The sequence below is a fragment of the Suncus etruscus genome, chromosome 1, assembly GCF_024139225.1.
Source record: "Suncus etruscus isolate mSunEtr1 chromosome 1, mSunEtr1.pri.cur, whole genome shotgun sequence".
Taxonomy (NCBI): domain Eukaryota; kingdom Metazoa; phylum Chordata; class Mammalia; order Eulipotyphla; family Soricidae; genus Suncus; species Suncus etruscus.
The window spans coordinates 167,303,221-167,321,319 of NC_064848.1; the positions used below are offsets into that span (position 1 = coordinate 167,303,221).

At 40.9% G+C, this 18,099-nt stretch overlaps 1 protein-coding gene across 1 annotated transcript in view; it reads right to left on the bottom strand.

Annotated features, from left to right (window-relative positions):
• Positions 1–348: 348 nt before the first annotated feature.
• Positions 349–18,099, bottom strand: part of BLMH (bleomycin hydrolase) — a 38,651-nt gene continuing 20,900 nt past the window's right edge. Inside the window, exons 10-12 of the mRNA XM_049772027.1 lie at positions 17,243–17,360; positions 14,948–15,017; positions 349–1,338 (exon numbers count right to left, since the gene is read on the bottom strand). Coding sequence (XP_049627984.1) covers positions 1,187–1,338; positions 14,948–15,017; positions 17,243–17,360 — 340 coding nt within the window. The 3' untranslated portion in view covers positions 349–1,186. The remainder of the gene's footprint in view (positions 1,339–14,947; positions 15,018–17,242; positions 17,361–18,099) is intronic.

The following is an 18,099-nucleotide window of genomic DNA, read 5'->3' on the forward strand; positions in this document are numbered from 1 at the left end:
TCTTCCACTATATAAGGTTCTGGGAAGGCCCCCGCATAAGCCAGTGAAATTAGAGAACTTAAAGCAGAGACCCATCTTGTTGTTTTTCTTTTGTTTTGGGGCCACACTCTGAAGTATTTGAAGAAACGACTCCTGGGCTGTGCTCAGGGCTCACTCCTGCTGGTGTCTGGAGTACCAGTGTTGGGGAGAAAATCTGGGGCTGTGCATGCGCAAGCATCCGCCCCAGCCCTCTGAGCTCTCTCCCTGATCTCTCATTTCTTTACTTCCAAGAGCATGAGTCACCTGGATGCTTTCCTTTGCAGCTAAATAAAGACAATAATTCTTTTTATTAAACAAACCAACCTACTGTCAGTTAGCAAAGTGTTTTATTCGAAAGCTTCTCAGCACCATCTAGTTGTCAGAAAGAATGGATATCACCTTTTCCTGCCCACCCAACTCCCAATTCCAGAGGCAGACGTTAAAACCCTTTGGCTAGAGCTCCCCCTAATGATTATAATTCAGATCATGATAAGGTCGCAGTTTTCTTACCCAACATTTCTCTAAGTCTCTATTTAAACCTGACTCAAGTACAGCTGTGACCCCCCATAGTTCAGAACAATAGAAAGGAATCATGTCAGACTTGATCAACCTCCCCTTCCTACACTATTAGAGGCACAAATTGCCTTGAAAATAATTCGGTCTAGTGACTGCCAATCAGGAAGGACAGTGATACTGTTGGCAGCATGCAGTTGAGAGAGCTCAAATCTTAGGCTAACCTTCCCCCATTCTATTCTAGGAATAAGGAGTATTAAGTCCATTTTTCCCTCCACACACCTCAATTGCTCATCCTCTCCCATCTCATGAAGACTGGACCATACTTTCTTTTTTTTTTTTTTTTTTTTTGACAAATCAAGACAAACAATTGCATCTGATGAAAATGCTAAGAGATGAAAATCCTGAGCTGTTGGAGATGAGGAGAGTAGATAGTGTGACTTGATCTCCCCCACCCCCCAATTTTTTCTTTTTGTTTAAGAATATTGTGGTTCAGCATAAGCACACTTTCCCGAAGAGATTCCTGGAGGAGAAATCCAAGAGTCTGTGTCTTGTGGAACACACAGTCATCTGTGTCACTTTGGCTTCACTGCCTGGATCTGTCCTTTGCTGCAACTTCAGGTCCCAAGGGAGGAGGAGAGCGCTGAAGGCAGGATCACTCGGCCAAAGCACCCATGGGGTCCCAGGCTGGCAGGACAATAGGCTCCTGTTCCAACACAGCTAGCACCTCTTCTGGTACATGCTTCCTGTCCACCACCACTTCGTACACATACTCTGAGAACCACTCATCTGTCATGCACAAGTAACCTGGAGAAAAGAACAGAAGCCTTGTGAATTTAGACATAAAAGCAAAGAGCAGAAACAATATAGTAGCCTTTTATAAAGCTTTTATTTGATGTATTAAGCTTTCCTACTCATAATCTCACTTCTGTGAAGTAGGCAGAACATATAAGGTTATTATTTTTACCTATCAAAACTGGGGCTCGGAGTAATTATGTGCCAGTCACAGAGGTAAGATTCAGGAGTGGGTCTTGGCCTTTAGCCTGAGTCAAAGGTCTTAAAAGGCAGGTACAAATGTTCTTTTTTTACAGGAAGGATGGCAGGGGGGCATAATTTATAACTCATAGTCAGTGGTACTCAGGAGATTGAGCTGGGTGTTGGTTTCATGCAATCAAGTTATTTTAATCCATGTATCTATTTCTCTGGTCCTGGAAATGCTTTTTGTTCTTACAGTTGGTCCTTTGAGATTAATCTCTATGAATATACCTGTTCCATTCTCAGCACTATGGCTATTCACCTTTCCTCCCGCTATTATAAATAAATCCTTTTCGTTAACTAGCTGAATTATCAGGAAATCTCAGCATGGCCACATCAATATTCCTAGGGAGCCATAACAGATGATATCATGTGCATCAAGTGGTAATGTAGTCCTGACTTTCCTAGGTGATGTGATGAGAATCCAACAGAAATAAAAGACTAAGGCAGCTGCTTGACTGAATTTCTTCAGAAAGGCCCTAGGCTCTGTGGCTCTCTCTAGGGGACAGGATTAAAAAGAGGCAGATATACAAGATCAGGGGGAGAGATCAGCTGGTGTCATCTCATCAGGTACTCACCCTAGAACCCTCCCTCTTCCCATTAGGAAGATTAACTTGCATCCCAGTTTCAAAGGGACAACACAAATTCCCCCTGAGGGGCATTCTTCCAGCAAAAAAAAATGCTGGAAAAAATGCTTCACCCATGTCACTGCTAATATAAAAAATAAAATGAAAGCAAAAAAAATCTGTGTATCTAATTTAAACAACAGGAGGGATGAGCAGAGCACAGCATCACGTTCTCTTCTAAAATACTTAGGCCATTAAAAATGGGAACGGGGCCCAAAGCAATAGTATAGTGCATAGGGAGTTTGCCTTGCATGTGGCTGACCTGGCATCCCATTTGGTCCCTGAGGCACTGCTAGGAGTAATTCAGCAGAACCAGGAGTAATCCTGGAGCAATGCCTGTGTGGCCCAAAAACCAAAAGAAATCAAAGGAGTGTGTGAAGTAGAGTTTTCCTAAGCAGTACTCAGGAGGCCTAGGAGCCCCTTCCTGAAGAATCTCAGCCCAGGACCAGTGGAACAATGTGAGGACCCATGAGCTCTGTGCCATCATTGATGGAGACCACCTGAGTCAGCCATGCACACTGCAGTGCTCAGTGGTCACATCTGGCAATTACTTAGAATATCACGTGGTGCTGGGACTGAACTGGGGTCAGGTACAACACCTTAACCTCTGAACTATCTCTTTGGCTATGGGCCCTTTTTCGCTAACAGTGTAAACCTCGGTCTATGCTGTACAATTTCTCAAGTCACAGATCAAAAGAGAGACGATGTAAATCTACTTCTCAATGTATCTTTGGGAGTAGTTCTCCAAGTTCTTAGTCTCAAGCCTAGGACTATTTTCACTTCAAATTGAGGATCCCCAAAAGTTGTTTATGCACGTTAAAATATATTAATATTTCTCATTAGAACTAAAAAAGAAAACTTAAAATGTTAGTTCCTTTAAAATATTAAAAAAAAGGGGCTGGAACGATAGCACACCAGGTAGGGATTTGCCTTGCACGTAGCCAAGTTTGATCCCCAGCATCCCATATGGTCCCCCCAGCCTGCCAAGAGGTATTTCTGAGCACAGAGCCAAGAGTAACCTCTGATTGCCACGAAGCCCAAAAACCAAAAAATAATTAAAAAGACGGCGTCCAGAAAGAAAGGGGTGTTTGCCTTGTATGTGGCCAACCCAGGTTTGATTTTCCTATATGATCTCCTGAGCACAAGGCATGATCCCTGAGCAGAGTCATGGTTTTGGGGCTACAACCCATGTTGTTGAAAGCTACCTAGCTAGGTTGTAGCTCCAAAACCTAAGAAGATAAATTTTTTGTTTGTTTTTAAGCCATACCCAGTGGTGCTCAGGGGTTACTCCTGGCTCCGTGCTCAGTAATTACTCCTGGTGCTGCTTGGGGGACCATTTGGGATGCCAGAGATCACACATGCAAGGCAAATGCCCTACCTGTTGTACTATTATTCCAGCCTAGGAAGTAATTTTTAAAATGTAAATAATATAGTTTAAGCTGAAAGGACAATAGAAAAAGAACAATTAAATGTTTGACTTCAAGAAAGTTGAAGACACAAATAGTTTTGGTGAAGCTATCTATGCTCAGTTCTGCTTCTCACCACCAACAGAATCAAAGACAGCACTTCAGATGCAGCACAGTATGTTCACCCTCAAGGGAAATGCCCTGGAAAAGGGTTCAAGGGCACTGACCAAAATAGACAAGGCATCCCTGTTCCCTGGTTCAGAGCTACTTTTCTCAACAGGAGACAGAGGAAAGGAGCTTACAAACCCAGCAGTCTGTGCTTTTTCGGATCTCTCTCCTGATTAGATATTCCATTTGATAGGCAGGCAGGCACGACCTGGCCCTCACCAAAATCTATACTGCTGCCTGGCAGTGCCTATTACGTACAATTCTAGCAACCACAGCTCAGTTAGTTGGGGGGCCAGCATGTACCATTTCTTGTTGCAGCCTAAGTTATGACAGGAACTGAGTATCTCCTGCCCCCCAAAAGTTTCTGTGGTCAGGAGACCTGACAACTAAACCCGATGGCACCATTCAGGACATCAGTTATTCCTCCCCTTACTTTAAGGCAGACTGAATAAATTCTTTGGGTAGTTCTGAACAGTGAGGCAGGTGAAGTATAGAGGCAGACTCACATAATAAAGTTCTGTGGCTTTATGACAATACTATCATCACACAATCAAATGAGTCTTCAAAAAATGCCCAGGAAAAATGGACAGTAAGTACATCTACACTATCTTGTTCCCAAAGCAGGAGATCAGATTAAGTTCTCACAAATTAAAACTCCTATCAATTGCAATCCACCCTTTCAGAGTCCCCGCCAAGAGGACCTGCCTTGATTAGTGTCTCTCTCTTCAGGATATGAATTCTTTGGGGGCCCACAAAAACCTCACGGTCTAGGTGGCTGCCAAGTAATTGCACCCTGAGAAGATAATGAACTTGTGGCTGCTGTAACTGTTGATACTTCGTCTCTTGGAGTTTGACTGAGAAGATTAGAATCAGTTATGTCTGAACCCAAGAGAGTGCTGCGGACCAGGATTAATGTGGCCATTTTGGAGGAAAGTTACAACTATTCAGCCCTTACCATTACAAATGATATTCTCCCTAAGAAAAACCAAAGTCTGCTACAGAGATTCCAAGTATACACTTAGGGAAACAGAAAAAATAAATAAACATAGCTTTAGGAATGAAAGTGAAATAAAGCTGTTTAAATTCTGATGCCTTGTTTACAAGCAACAAGGAAGAAGTAAGTTAAGAAAACTGGCAATGTTTCTGTACTAGTTGAGAGAAAGGGTAGTTAGACTACAGATACAGCGCAGTACATCACTTGCCTTATATGTGTGGGGTCCTGAGTTTTATCCCCTGTACCACAAATCGGTCAAAATAAACAAAAACAACCAGACACAGAATGAGCAAGGAAGGGTAAGCAATAACTAGTCACTGAATATAGCTTCTAGACAAATTCACTCAGACAAATAGTGGCAAATTCTATAGCATAAGCCTAGATTTATACTTTCAGAGAAAAATGGCCCAGGCCTGACAGAATACAGTGGTTAAGGTGCCTGTGGCTGACCTTAGTTCAATCTCTAGAACCACATGGTTCTCCAAGCATCATACCCAGCTCAGGGCACAATATAGGATGCCGGGGGATCAAATCTGAGTTGACTGTGTGCAAGGCAAGTGCCCCACTGCTGTACTATTGCTTTGGCCCCAGGAACCTAAAGTATTTATGCACAATAATAGCTAATACTTATCTAGCACTTACTATGTGTGAGACAGGTCCTAAGCATATTGTACATATTAAGTAACTGCAATGAGAACCATCAAATGGCAATACAAGTTAACTCTGCACAAAGGTACACTTACAAAAGAAGATCCTCTGTTCTAGTCCAGATGAAGTCAGTTTGACTCTGAGAAAAAGAAAGTGACCTACTAACCAGTAAGGTTTCCCCTTCCTCTGGACTGGTGAGCACCATACAGGCAGGACTGAAGTATGTTGAATTCTGCCAAGATCTTAGACATTGGAGAGGAAAATACTATTTAAGTGTCCTCAAAAGTCTTGTCTTTCCAGGAAAGAGCCACAATTCTAATCTCTCTCCTAAAGCTCCAATCAGCCTCGAAACATCACTGAGAAATGTTCATAGTTCCAATCATTCACTATCTCACGTCAGCAAATCTCTATTATTCTACACTTGTTTTTGTTTCTCATATATTTTAAATAATAAATTTCAAACATCACTGAAGAGTTTTGGTTTTAGTTGTTTCAGCTTTTAATTCCTCTACCACCCCTCTCAGCCATTTACTTATTTATTTATCCATTTATTTATTTTTTGGTTTTTGAGCCATACCACTGAGAAAGTGCTCAAGGGTTACTCTGGCTCTGGGCTCAGGGACTGCTCAGAGGGACCATATGGGATGCCAAGGATTAAACCAGATTAGCCATGTGCAAGGCAAATTCCTTACCTGCTGTGCTATCTTTTTAGCCCCTCACTGTCCATTTGAAGAAATAAAAATACTAAAATATTGCTAATATGGTATAATATAGCATTGATCCACCCACCCCACAAGTTTCCAGAAATAGTCCCTTAAGTCCAACCTCAAAGTCTTTTTCCTTTGATTATTTCCTAGCTGCTTTGCTATAGTACTATTTTTGTTTTTTTTGTATTTGGGCCACACCTGGCAGTGATCAGGAATCCCTCCTGTGAGGGCCTGGGGATCAAATGGGGTGCTGGGAACTAAACCCAAGTTTAGTAGATATCTACTGTACTATCACTATGGTCCCTCCCAACATCACTACTTACAACCATGTACTTCCTGATATCTATCTATCTATCTATCTATCTATCTATCTATCTATCTATCTATCTATATTGCATTAGCTTCTCAAACCCTTTATCAGATTTGATAATTTCAGCTTCAATGCTTTCTTTTGTCTTTTCTGTCATCTCCCTTCCCAAAGAAACTATCCCCTTTCTTGCCTTTATGGGTCTACTTATTCTAATCCTTATAAGTCTAAGAAGCAAACCAGGATCTATGGTGCAGGTCGCAGTCACACCATCTCAGCTACCTTTAAATTCCCTTCTTAGGTGACAAGTGAATAAGCATAAACTCCTCTAGTGGTCACTCCAATGTGATCAGCATTGTTTCTTGCATCACACCCTCAAAAATGAAATAATGCTATTGCTAATAGTTTTACCTCACCACTAGGATTAGTCATCTCCACTGCCTTTTCTCAGAAAATTCACTCCAAGAGATGAGACATTCATCCAATGAATAGGTAATATAGCACAATGGTCTTACTGGATACCTTTACTCTTTAAGATCCATCGTCAAGAAGAGTGGCTAAGGAGTCAAATGTTCAGAGGAGTTTTCAATTATTTGACCTCATTGGACTATATAAAAATAATACATTTTTACATGGCAAAAGAAACTCAGGCTAAAATAAAAGTGGCAGAAGATATATGCATACAACACAAAAGAAAAAGTACTAATATCCAAGCCATATAAAGTATTTACAAAACTCAACAACAAAATATGAATACCCACCTACCTACTCAAAATGAAGAGATGAAGAGACACTTCCATAAAGACCTATCAGTGGCCAGTAGATAGATGCAACAATAAGAAACCATCTCACACCAGTGATAATAAAACATACAAAAAATAAAACAAAACAGAAAACAATATAGAGACTTCTCAAAAACACTAGAATAAAGAGAGCTTCTATATGAACCAGAAATTCTACTTGTTGGCATCTACCCGCAAATTCAAAAACATTAATTCATAAAGATATATGGACATCTATGTTTACTGCAGTGCTTAGTACAAAAGTCAGGCTATAGAAATAACCAAATGTCCAAAGACAGATGAATGGATATGGGAGTTGTGGCATACACACAGAAATGTCATATGAGGAGATGAAATTATGAAGTTCACTACAACTTAGATGGAACATGGAACTGGAGGACATATTAAGCAAAGTAAGTCAGGTGGAGGACAAATAATAGAGACGATCTCATACAGAGGAACAAGACAAGGGAATAAGCAGTATCCATTGATAATACACCCTTGCCCTGAATTACACAACCAAGGATATCAAGCAGAGACAGAGTAAGTAGGAGGAGGGAGATGAGGTTTACTAAAAGTAACATAGGATACTACTGGTGGAGGGTCTTGAGCACTTTCAGTGGTAGTGAGGTGTGGTAACTATGTGTATTAACACTAAACATACCCTCCCAATACAGTGTGGCAAACTATGGTGCCTAAAATAAAAACAAAACAAAAAAAAAATCCCATAAGTGTTATCACTACTGAAACATGACCTAAATTATAATAATTTCTAAAAATTAAAAAAACAATGAAGCCGGAGAGTATGGAGGTAGGTATTTGCCTTGCATGCAAAAGGACAGTTGCTTGAATCCAGGCATCCCATATGGTGCCCCGAGCCTGCCAGGAGTGATTTCTGAGTGTAGAGCCAGGAGTAAACCCTGAGTGCTGCTGGGTGTGACCCCCCAAAAAAACAAAGCTTATATTCTTCTTCAAAAAGTCCCTCATTTGTCTACAGATAATATTAGCTAGTTTTTTAAGTAGTAACAATATAGTATGTTGTAATAGTAGCAGTAGCTAATCTTTGTGTCTGGAATAATTCATTTTCTAGTGGGGGGGGGGGGGCTGCCAGTAGTGCTCAGAGGTCACCAGCACCACACCTGGCAGTGCTGAAAGGAAAGAGGCACATACAGTGTTGGGAACCAAACTCAGGACTTTCTGTATATCAGGCATGTGCTCCTGTTGTTTAAATTATTGGCCCAGCCTGGTAACAGTTCTTCCAACAATCCTATGAAAAACGAGCATTATGCCCATTTTATTGATGAGAAAACTAATAGAAAGGACTGCTATGATGTGGACACAGGCAGTCAATCTGGCTAGAGTTTGTGCTTAATCTCTGTCTTTCTCAAACTAATGCACACATGCTTTGGAGACAATCTGTTGTGTAAATTAAACATGAAGGAGGCTGTTCCTGAAAACGAATGCTCGGCTTCATGGAACAGGTTAGGAAGAGAGTTCTCCGGAGTGTGCCTTCCCCTCACTATTGGTAGCTCTCACCTTACTACTTACTTTGCACAGAAGTAGTGAGAGCAATCTGCTAGCATAGGCTTTCTTGGTTTTATTCACTTGACTACTCAGTCTAGGATATGTAGCTTTTGGTTAATAAACTCTCTGAAGGAGCTAAGATATCTGGGGCCAGAAGAGATAGTGCAGCATTGTCAGCCTTGAGTTCAGTTGCCAGCACTATATATGGTCTCACAAGTACTTTTAGGAGTCATCCCTGAGCACAGCTGGGTATGGCCCCAACCCCTCCTTTGCCAGAAAAAATCCTCAAGGGTCTGTCCAGAGAAGCTGAGAGGAAGCACAGTTTAGTGGTTCATGACACAGAAAGGTTGTACTGTCTGACTATTTAGATACTCCTGGTTTCATCACTTAGCTAGTGATGTGCTGTTCTTAGATATTTTCTGGTTAAGAGTGGGGGAAAAAAAAACAAACCCCAAAAACTAACAACAGTTACTTCCAGGCCAGAGATATAACTCAGTAGCAGAATGCCCACCTTGCATGAGGCCTTGGATTCAATTCTTGGCACCACAAAGCAAGTAATGTCATTTCCTCACTGTAAAATTTGAAATATCTTTTTTTTTTTATCTTATCTTTTTTTGGGGGAGGGCACACTAGGCTGTGCTCAGGGCTTACTTGTGACACTGTGTTTCATGAATCACTCCTTGTGAGGAGCCATATGTAGAGCTGGGGACTGAACTGGGATCTGGTGGGTGCTAGCAAGTGTTTGCCCACTGTACTTTCTCTAGTCCATTTTATTTGGGGGGGGGGGGGAGGCTGGGCCATACTTAGCAGTGCTCAGGACTTATTCCTGGCTTTGTATATTCCTGATGGGTTCAGGAGATTATATAAGGGATCAAATTTGAGTTGACTGTGTACAAAGCAAGTAGAACCCTACCCAATGTACCATCACTCTGGCCCGTTTTTGTTGTTCTTTTGTTTTAGACTTGGGACCAAACTCAGGACCTCATTCATATAAGGATTGAGTTATAACACTGAGCTTAATTCCTAAATAATATACAAATTATTTACTTTATAAAATGAAAGATTTACAGTAAGCTCCAAATTTCTTCTCTTTTGTCTCTCATGATTAGAATGTTGCCCATTTTTGCAAAACAAGTTATTTAATTCCAGTAAGTCTGAAATAGTAGACTTTGATATCATGATATCAGTAGGGAAGTCAAAACTACAAATTGCAGAGGTCAGGGCAATCTGCATAGTATCTCTGTGCAGTTTACCTCCAGCTTTTATGATCAACACTATATTTTTTGAAAATTATCACTTATTAGAAATCCCAACGAGAATAGTAAAAACTGTTAACAATGTTATCTACAGAAACAAAATCCCAGCAAGAGTTGTTTAAATCAGAATGTCTCTAGCAAGATTACAAACAGAGCTTCTGCCTCAGACATGCCAGCCAATGCCCACCGGATGAGACAGGAGGGTTCTGCAGGGGTAAACACACAGTGCCAGCATAATAACATACAATGCATTCTCCTACGGTCAGGCCAAGTGTGCCAATGAAATGAGATCATGTTTTCTTTCTTTCCTTCCTATCAAGCCAGAGAGAACATTACCAAGAAATACAGGAGAATAATTTATTCTGGCTTTGAATTAACTATTCCCTACCCCCTCTCTAGTTAAATTTCTTATCTTTTGGCTCCCTACTGAAATGTTTTGCTCTGTATAATCTCAGGCATTTCAGTTATTCAAGAACAACAAAGCTATCTTAACTAGATAGCTGTTGGTTTCACTAGAATGGTGGGTTTTAGGCAGATAGGAGGGATCAAGATCTTACCTTTCTCAAAAAAATGACAGAATGAGTAAAAGTGTAGGACGAAAGAGGCAGAGCTCACTGCGAAAAATAAATAGCTCAATAATCTAGGCTTTGTTTTAAGAGTAATTACTTTGGTTAGTAATAAAGACAGTAACACACTACACAAAAAAGACTATTTGCCTGTCTATCCACTCCTAAATGTTTATCAATATTATTAACAAATTCAGTAAATGTTACAAAAAGAAAAGTGTCCCAGAAGCAAGCAAGCCAACAGATGCAGGCAGACTTCTAAATAAAATAGAATGTTAACTTTATATAGACACTAACCTTTGTGATAACAAACCCAACCATGGGGACCAGACTGGGGGAAACCGAACCCATACAAACAGAAGCTACAGAAGTTTTCTTGTTTTGTGATTTTGCTTTTTCTGCTCCAGATAACTGAACTTAGGCCCCTACACATGCAAAATATACTCTACTATTGCAAGGAAAGGAGGAGCTAGATAATTAAGACCTCCCTTGGTCTCTCATTTATATAAGACACGTGAACAAATTGGTTGGTTTCATAAACCCACATTTACATAAGTTATAACCAAATCAGACAGCAGCAGTCTAGGGTTGGAATAAAGTAATGGTATTGGTAGGTTGAGCTTGTTGCAATAATCAATGTGACTGCTGCTATTTGTTCTATTGCTGAATCATTACTGCTGCTGCTGATTCCATTATAGAGTCATCTGCAGAGATGTGCTTATTGTGATATAAGTAAGAGCTATTAACTAAAGGTATTTGGTAGCCAGCATGCTATCCTCACTTTCCATAAGAACCTATATATGCAATATAACTATAAACCATTAAGTCCTATTAACTCAATAAAGATAGATTAAAAAATATTTTAGCCTCTACCCCTGCCCAACTCAAATGCTCAAGGCTTAGCCCTGATGATGTTAGGACCTAATTCTTATGGCTTTACTTTATTGTTGTTCTTTCGCTTGTTTTTGGACAACTCTTGGCAGTGCTCAGGGTTTATACCTGGTTCTGAATTCAAGGATCACTCCTGGAAGGCTTAATGAACCAGGAACCAGGGATGCTGGGATCAAACTTGGTCCATTATATGCAAGGCAAGTGCACTCATATTCTTGGCTTTGGGCTCAAGGATCAGTCCTGGTAGTGCAGGATAGAAACAGGGTTGCTGTGTTACCTTAACACTACACTATTGCTCCAGACCCTCATTACTTTCTTTTAAAAAAATTCTATTTTACATATGTGTGGAAGTTTTAATTCAGAAAAAGGTTTATTTTGAAAATATTTGTTTTGGGCCCGGGGAGATAGCACAGCGGCGTTTGCCTTGCAAGCAGCCGATCCAGGACCAAAGGTGGTTGGTTCGAATCCCGGTGTCCCATATGGTCCCCCGTGCCTGCCAGGAGCTATTTCTGAGCAGACAGCCAGGAGTCACCCCTGAGCACCGCCGGGTGTGGCCCAAAAACCAAAAAAAAAAAAAAAAAGAAAATATTTGTTTTATTATTAAAGGTATTATTCCACCATCAATATTAAATTATAAGAGGAATCTATGAAAATGTATAACTTTATAAATACAATAACAATTATAACTCTTCAAAACTAGCTCTACTCCTCTCAAAACAATTGTTAATGAAACATTAGTTTAAATGAAATGAACAAAATTATAATAAAACAAATCAAATGTTCATATTAACAAAGGAATAGTAATCAGAGTTCCAAAGGGAAAAGCACAGTCAAAGTCTATTTCAAGGAGGGCACATCATCATACCTGGTGATGCTCAGAGTTTACTTCTGGCTTTGCACTCAGGATTCACTCCTAGTAGTGCTGCAGGGGAGAGGAGGCCCATAGGATGCCAGGAATCAAACCCCAGGTTGGCCTTGAATAAGGCAAACACCCAACTTAAAAAGTACTATTGCTCTGGCTCAGGTAGGTCCATTTTATTAATTTTTGTTTGTTTGTTTGTTTGTTTGTTTTGGGGTCACACCCGGTGACACTCAGGGGTTACTCCTGGCTATGCGCTCAGAAATCGCTCCTGGCTGGGGAACTATATGGGATGCTGGTGATCAAACAGAGGTCCATCCTGGGTCAGCCGTGTACAAGGAAAACACCATACCACTGCGGTATTGCTCCAGCCCAGGAAGGTCCATTTTAAAAAGAACTATTTACAGAGGTGGGGAAGGTGTGAGAGATCTTGAGAAACTGGTACTCATTACTGGCGACTTAAAAATATAGCTGAATTGTAATTTGTTTTCAATTTCCTGCTAGCCTTAAGATTATACTATTATATATTATAATATTACATTATAATATAATAATACAAATATACTTTGTCTTAAGATGAGAGTCACTTTACTAGAAACCACTAATTAAAAATACAATTGCCCAGGGCCGGTGAGGTGGCGCTAGAGGTAAGGTGTCTGCCTTGCAAGCGCTAGCCAAGGAAGGACTTCGGTTCGATTCCCCCAGCGTCCCATATGGTCCCCCCAAGCCAGGGGCAATTTCTGAGCGCTTAGCCAGGAGTAACCCTGAGCATCAAACGGGTGTGGCCCAAAAAAACAACAACAAAAAAAAATACAATTGCCCTTTAATTCAGAAGTTAATGTATATTAACATATAGCCACAGAAATCACAGGAGGGGAAATGCAACTATGTAATGATGAATAGAAATTATTCAAAGAGCTTTTATGTAAAACACAGAGGTGCTGATGGGGCCAGAGAGATAGCACAGCAGCGGCATTAGCCTTGCAAGCAGCCAATCCAGGTTGGTGCCTGCCAGGAGCGATTTCTGAATGTAGAGCCAGGAGTAACTCCTGAGCGCTGGCAGGTGTGACCCAAAAACCAAAAAAAAAAAAAAAAAGAGAGAGAAACACAGAGCTGCTGAGTTACACATCAAATTTCTAGGACAGTCAGCCAAAATCCAGCAATGATCATTTCAGAGAGAAGAAAAGATGCAGAGATTCAATGATCTCTAGGTTTAAGATGGATGCTAATACTTGATTCTAAAGTACCTGAGCATTTCACTGTCCTCTATACCTACTTTCTCCTAGTCTTCTAATCTGGTAAACTGTGTTTAGTGTCTTTTTTGTTTCTCCAATAAAAATCAACTGGCTAAGAGAAATATAAAATCTTGGCCACTATAAAATATCACTGAGAGAGAGAGAGAGAGAGAGAGAGAGAGAGAGAGAGAGAGAGAGAGAGAGAGAGAGAGAGAGAGAGAGAGAGAGAGAGAGTGTGTGTGTGTGGTTTTAGCTGCTTCTTTTTGAAACTATAAAATATGAAGCATATATATATATATATAGTGTGTGTGTGTGTGGTTTTTGTGTGTGTGTGTGTGTGTGTGTGTGGTTTTTGGGTCACACCCAGCAGTGCTCAGGGGTTATTACTGGCTCCATGCTCAGAAATTTGTGTGTGGGGGGGAGGGGTTTTGGGTCACACCCAGCAGTGCTCACGGGTTATTACTGGCTCCATGCTCAGAAATTGCTCCTGGCAGGCACTGGGGACCATATAGGACACCGGGATTCAAACTGATGACCTTCTGCATGAAAGGCAAACGCCTTACCTCCATGCTACCTCTCCGGCCCTTGAAGAATATATTTTAAAAGGCCTTTATCTATAACAAAAAGTTCTTAAAATATAATCTGGGTTAGCAATCTGACTCATGTGTCAGAGCACCTGCATTAAATGTATGAGGCCCTTCAGTATTTTAAATTTTTCTAAAAATCACGTATTAGTTGAAACTTTTTTTTTTTGGGCCACACCCGGCGGTGCTCAGGGGTTACTCCTGGCTGTCTGCTCAGAAATAGCTCCTGGCAGGCACGGGGGACCATATGGGACACCGGGATTCGAACCAACCACCTTTGGTCCTGGATCGGCTGCTTGCAAGGCAAACGCCGCTGTGCTATCTCTCCGGGCCCGAGTTGAAACTTTTTAGTCTAATTATTATAATTACTGATGCTTTCTGTTTGGGTTTTTATCTGACAGAAAAATTTGAAGAACATCAAAATGCTTCTTTTCTTTTTAGGTTTAATGTTTTTTAAGGAGTCTCTAATATAAATGCTTAATTTTTTTTTGACAATCCCATTCTCTCTCTCAAAAGTTTGTTATGGAAATATTAAGAGCAAGATTGTAGATTATGGCCGGCTGATAGCACAGAGGGTAGGGCATTTGCCCTGCATGTGGTCAGCCGGGTTTGATCTCTGGCATTCCATATAGTTCCCCAAGCCTGCCAGAAGTAACCCTAGTGCCAAAAAAAGATTCTTAGATTCTTTTCTAACAGTCTAGTCATTGGGAACAATACTGAGAAATATTCCACACTAGGATAGAGGATAGCTTTCAACACATGCTGCTTACGATGCAGAAATGAAGCAGAATCCATTCATCGGAGTCATTATTACTAGATTAAGCTCACCTTTGTGGCCATGGTCTTCACCCCATGAATTCTCAACTCTCCACTTCGAATATGCTCCTTCTTGTTCATCCTGCAAAAAGAGTGAATGGCATTATATAGTATAAAAACCGATCTCCTGCTGAAGTGTCACATAAGACTGTTTCAGCCATGATACATGATTAGGGCCATCTATTTTCTACTATAATCAGAGAAATCATAGAAAAGGAGGTGGAATCTCTGCAAAGGCACCCTACTATATTCAAGAAATTTTTTTGGCCACACCCACAGGTGTTCTGGGCTTATTCCTGGTTCTGTGCTCAAGGATCACACCTGGTGGGGTTTAGGGGACCATATAACCGAGGTCTGTCAGATATAAGTACCGTACCTTCTCTACTATTACTTTGGCCCACGAACATATTTTAGAAATGATTCCAAGACTTGGTCACAATATTGAATGTCTTTTTTTGGGGGGGGGGGTTGGGTCACACCCAGCAGCACTCAGGGGTTACTCCTGGCTCTATGCTCAGAAATGGCTCCTGGCAGGCTCAGGGGACCATATGGGATGCCGGGATTTGAACCACCGTCCTTCTGCATGCAAAGCAAACGCCTTACCTCCCTGCTATCTCTCAGGCTCCTTTTTTTTTTTTTTTTTTTTTTAAATTTAGTTTTGGATCCACACCCAGCAGTGCTCAGGGCTTACTCTTGGCTCTGAGCTCAAGGATCACTTCTGGTGGGACTGGGGTACCACATGGTGTGCCAGGGATGGAACACAGATCAGCTGTAAGGCAAGCACCTTACCTGCTATACTCTCTCTCCAATTTCTTGGTCACAGTTTTAAACAAGAAAACAAACAAATTCTCACCATACTGATTTTCTCCTTAGGAGAAACAAATAATGATAGTTCTTGAATATATATGTGTGTGTGTGTGTGTATATTTTTGGGTCACACCGGGCAGTGCTCAGGGGTTACTCCTGGCTCCACGCTCAGAAATCACTCCTGGCAGGCTCAGGGGACCATATGGGATGCCTGGATTTGAACCAATGACATTCTGCATGAAAGGCAAACACCTTACCTCCATGCTATCTAGCCGGCCCCAAATATATATTTTTAATTCAGTTATATATTGAATGGTAAAGCAAAAGTAAAAATAATTCAGACTATTTTCATAAAACCAAACCCAGAACTCTACAAACACCCTCTTCTATCTTCAATAACAGATTATATTTTCACTTTTTTTATTTTCCTGTATGGGGCAGCATACCTGGTAATGCTTAGGGAACCATGTGATATGGGGACCAAACGGGCACCCCACATGCAAACTGTGTGAGCCAGTTCTTTGAACTATCATTCCAGCTCATATTTGTGTGTGTGTGTGTGTGTGTGTGTGTGTGAGAGAGACAGAGAGACAGAGAGACAGAGACAAAGACATGTTCCCTTTTCACATTCAGAATATCCAACGGAGCTTTGTGGAGTGTGGGGTTGGTTAACTTCAAGGATTGAAGCTCAAAGCTTGATAACTCTTGGAGTAGACTCTGAGCACTATGCTAGAAGTAGCCTGAAGCACCTACCCACCCAACCAGCTAACCTCCCAACCTACCAACCATAAGAGTTAAAGAAAGGCTGTTAGTATTTCCTGTGGACTCAAATCCTATTCTTCAAGGTAAATTCTTAATGTTCCTTACCTCTGACTTGCAGCCAAACTCCAAGTGATTGGGTACAATGTCCTACTTAGAAACCAACAATTTTTTCCTGGGTGTGGCAGGAAGCCTCCCAAATAGTGCTCAGGAGGTCTAGAGGTCCCACTGGCAAATCCTGCCAACTGAGTCACTGGTTCAGTGTAAGAGTCTGAGGACATGATTCTCTTAGGTATGTAGAATTGGGATACCTGGAAGCTATCCCAGTGTGTTAGGAGCCCCCTGGGCTGCATCTGTAGTGCTCGGGGTACCTGAGGTCTGCATTCAGATATACTGAAGGGACCGTGTTGTGCTGGAAATCAAACAACTGCTATACTATCTTTTGGCCTCTAAAAGCTAACCTTTTCTTTTTGGGGGGAAGGCTCTACCCTGCAATGCTCAGGGTTACTCCTGGCTCTGCAATCAGGAATCACTCCTTATAGGGCTAAAGAGACCCTGGGAATTGAACCTGGGTTGGCTGCATGCATGGTAAGTACCAGCTTTATTATCACTCCAGGCTCCTAAAAGCTAACTTTAACAGAAATAATATGCATAAGAAAGGAAGTGCTGCCAGATAAACAGTCTGAGAGAGAATGGATGGCCACCTGTGCCAACACTGTAGCAGATAAGCTGAGGTCATACCTTCTCTGAGAAAGCAGTGAAGGTCATGGCGTGGGTCATAAGTGACTCACCAAAAGTCAATCTCTCAGCTTTATTCATGTTCTTCAAGGAGACACCAAATACTAACTCATGATCATAGCTGTAAAAAGAATGACAGAATAAAGAGAGTACAATTACAAAGGGAAATTGAAATCCATCTATATATTAAAGGAACAGAGAAAAAACTAAAGGGACTCCAAATAAATCTGTGTTGTTGCTCTTTAGAGAAGGTGGTGTATGCAAAACCTAACATTTCAATGGAATTATTCTATTCCTCATGGCCTGAGACATAAGGACAGAAGAAACATCTGAAAGATTAAATATATACATATATACATACATATATATACATATACATACCCTCATTTCAAAAGGTAGGCAAGAAATTTGGCAAGAAAAATTAAAAAGTTTTAAAGTAACTTTTAAAAAAGGCCACTCTTTTAAGCTGGTAGAATCACCATGAATTCAATATCTAAATTCATTCAGACTATTGCTATAATACTGAAATTTAAAGTAATGGCATTGGACATACTACAGTAGGTAAGGTGGTAAGGTTGACTTCCATATTGCTGACCCAGGTTCATTCCCTGATATTACATATGGTCACTGAGTAGAGCCCAAAAAACACAAATCAATGTTTAAAATGTTAAAAATATCAGAGAATATTTCAAATTAAAAAGGAAACACCAGGTTATAGTGGTAGTGGATAGGATGATTGCCTTGTATGTAGCAAGACCCTGGTTCAATCCCTGGCTCCAAATATGGTTCCCCTATCTCAGCCAGGAGTCATCCCAGAGCACAGAGCCAGCACTAATCCCTGAACAATTCCAGGAAAGGGC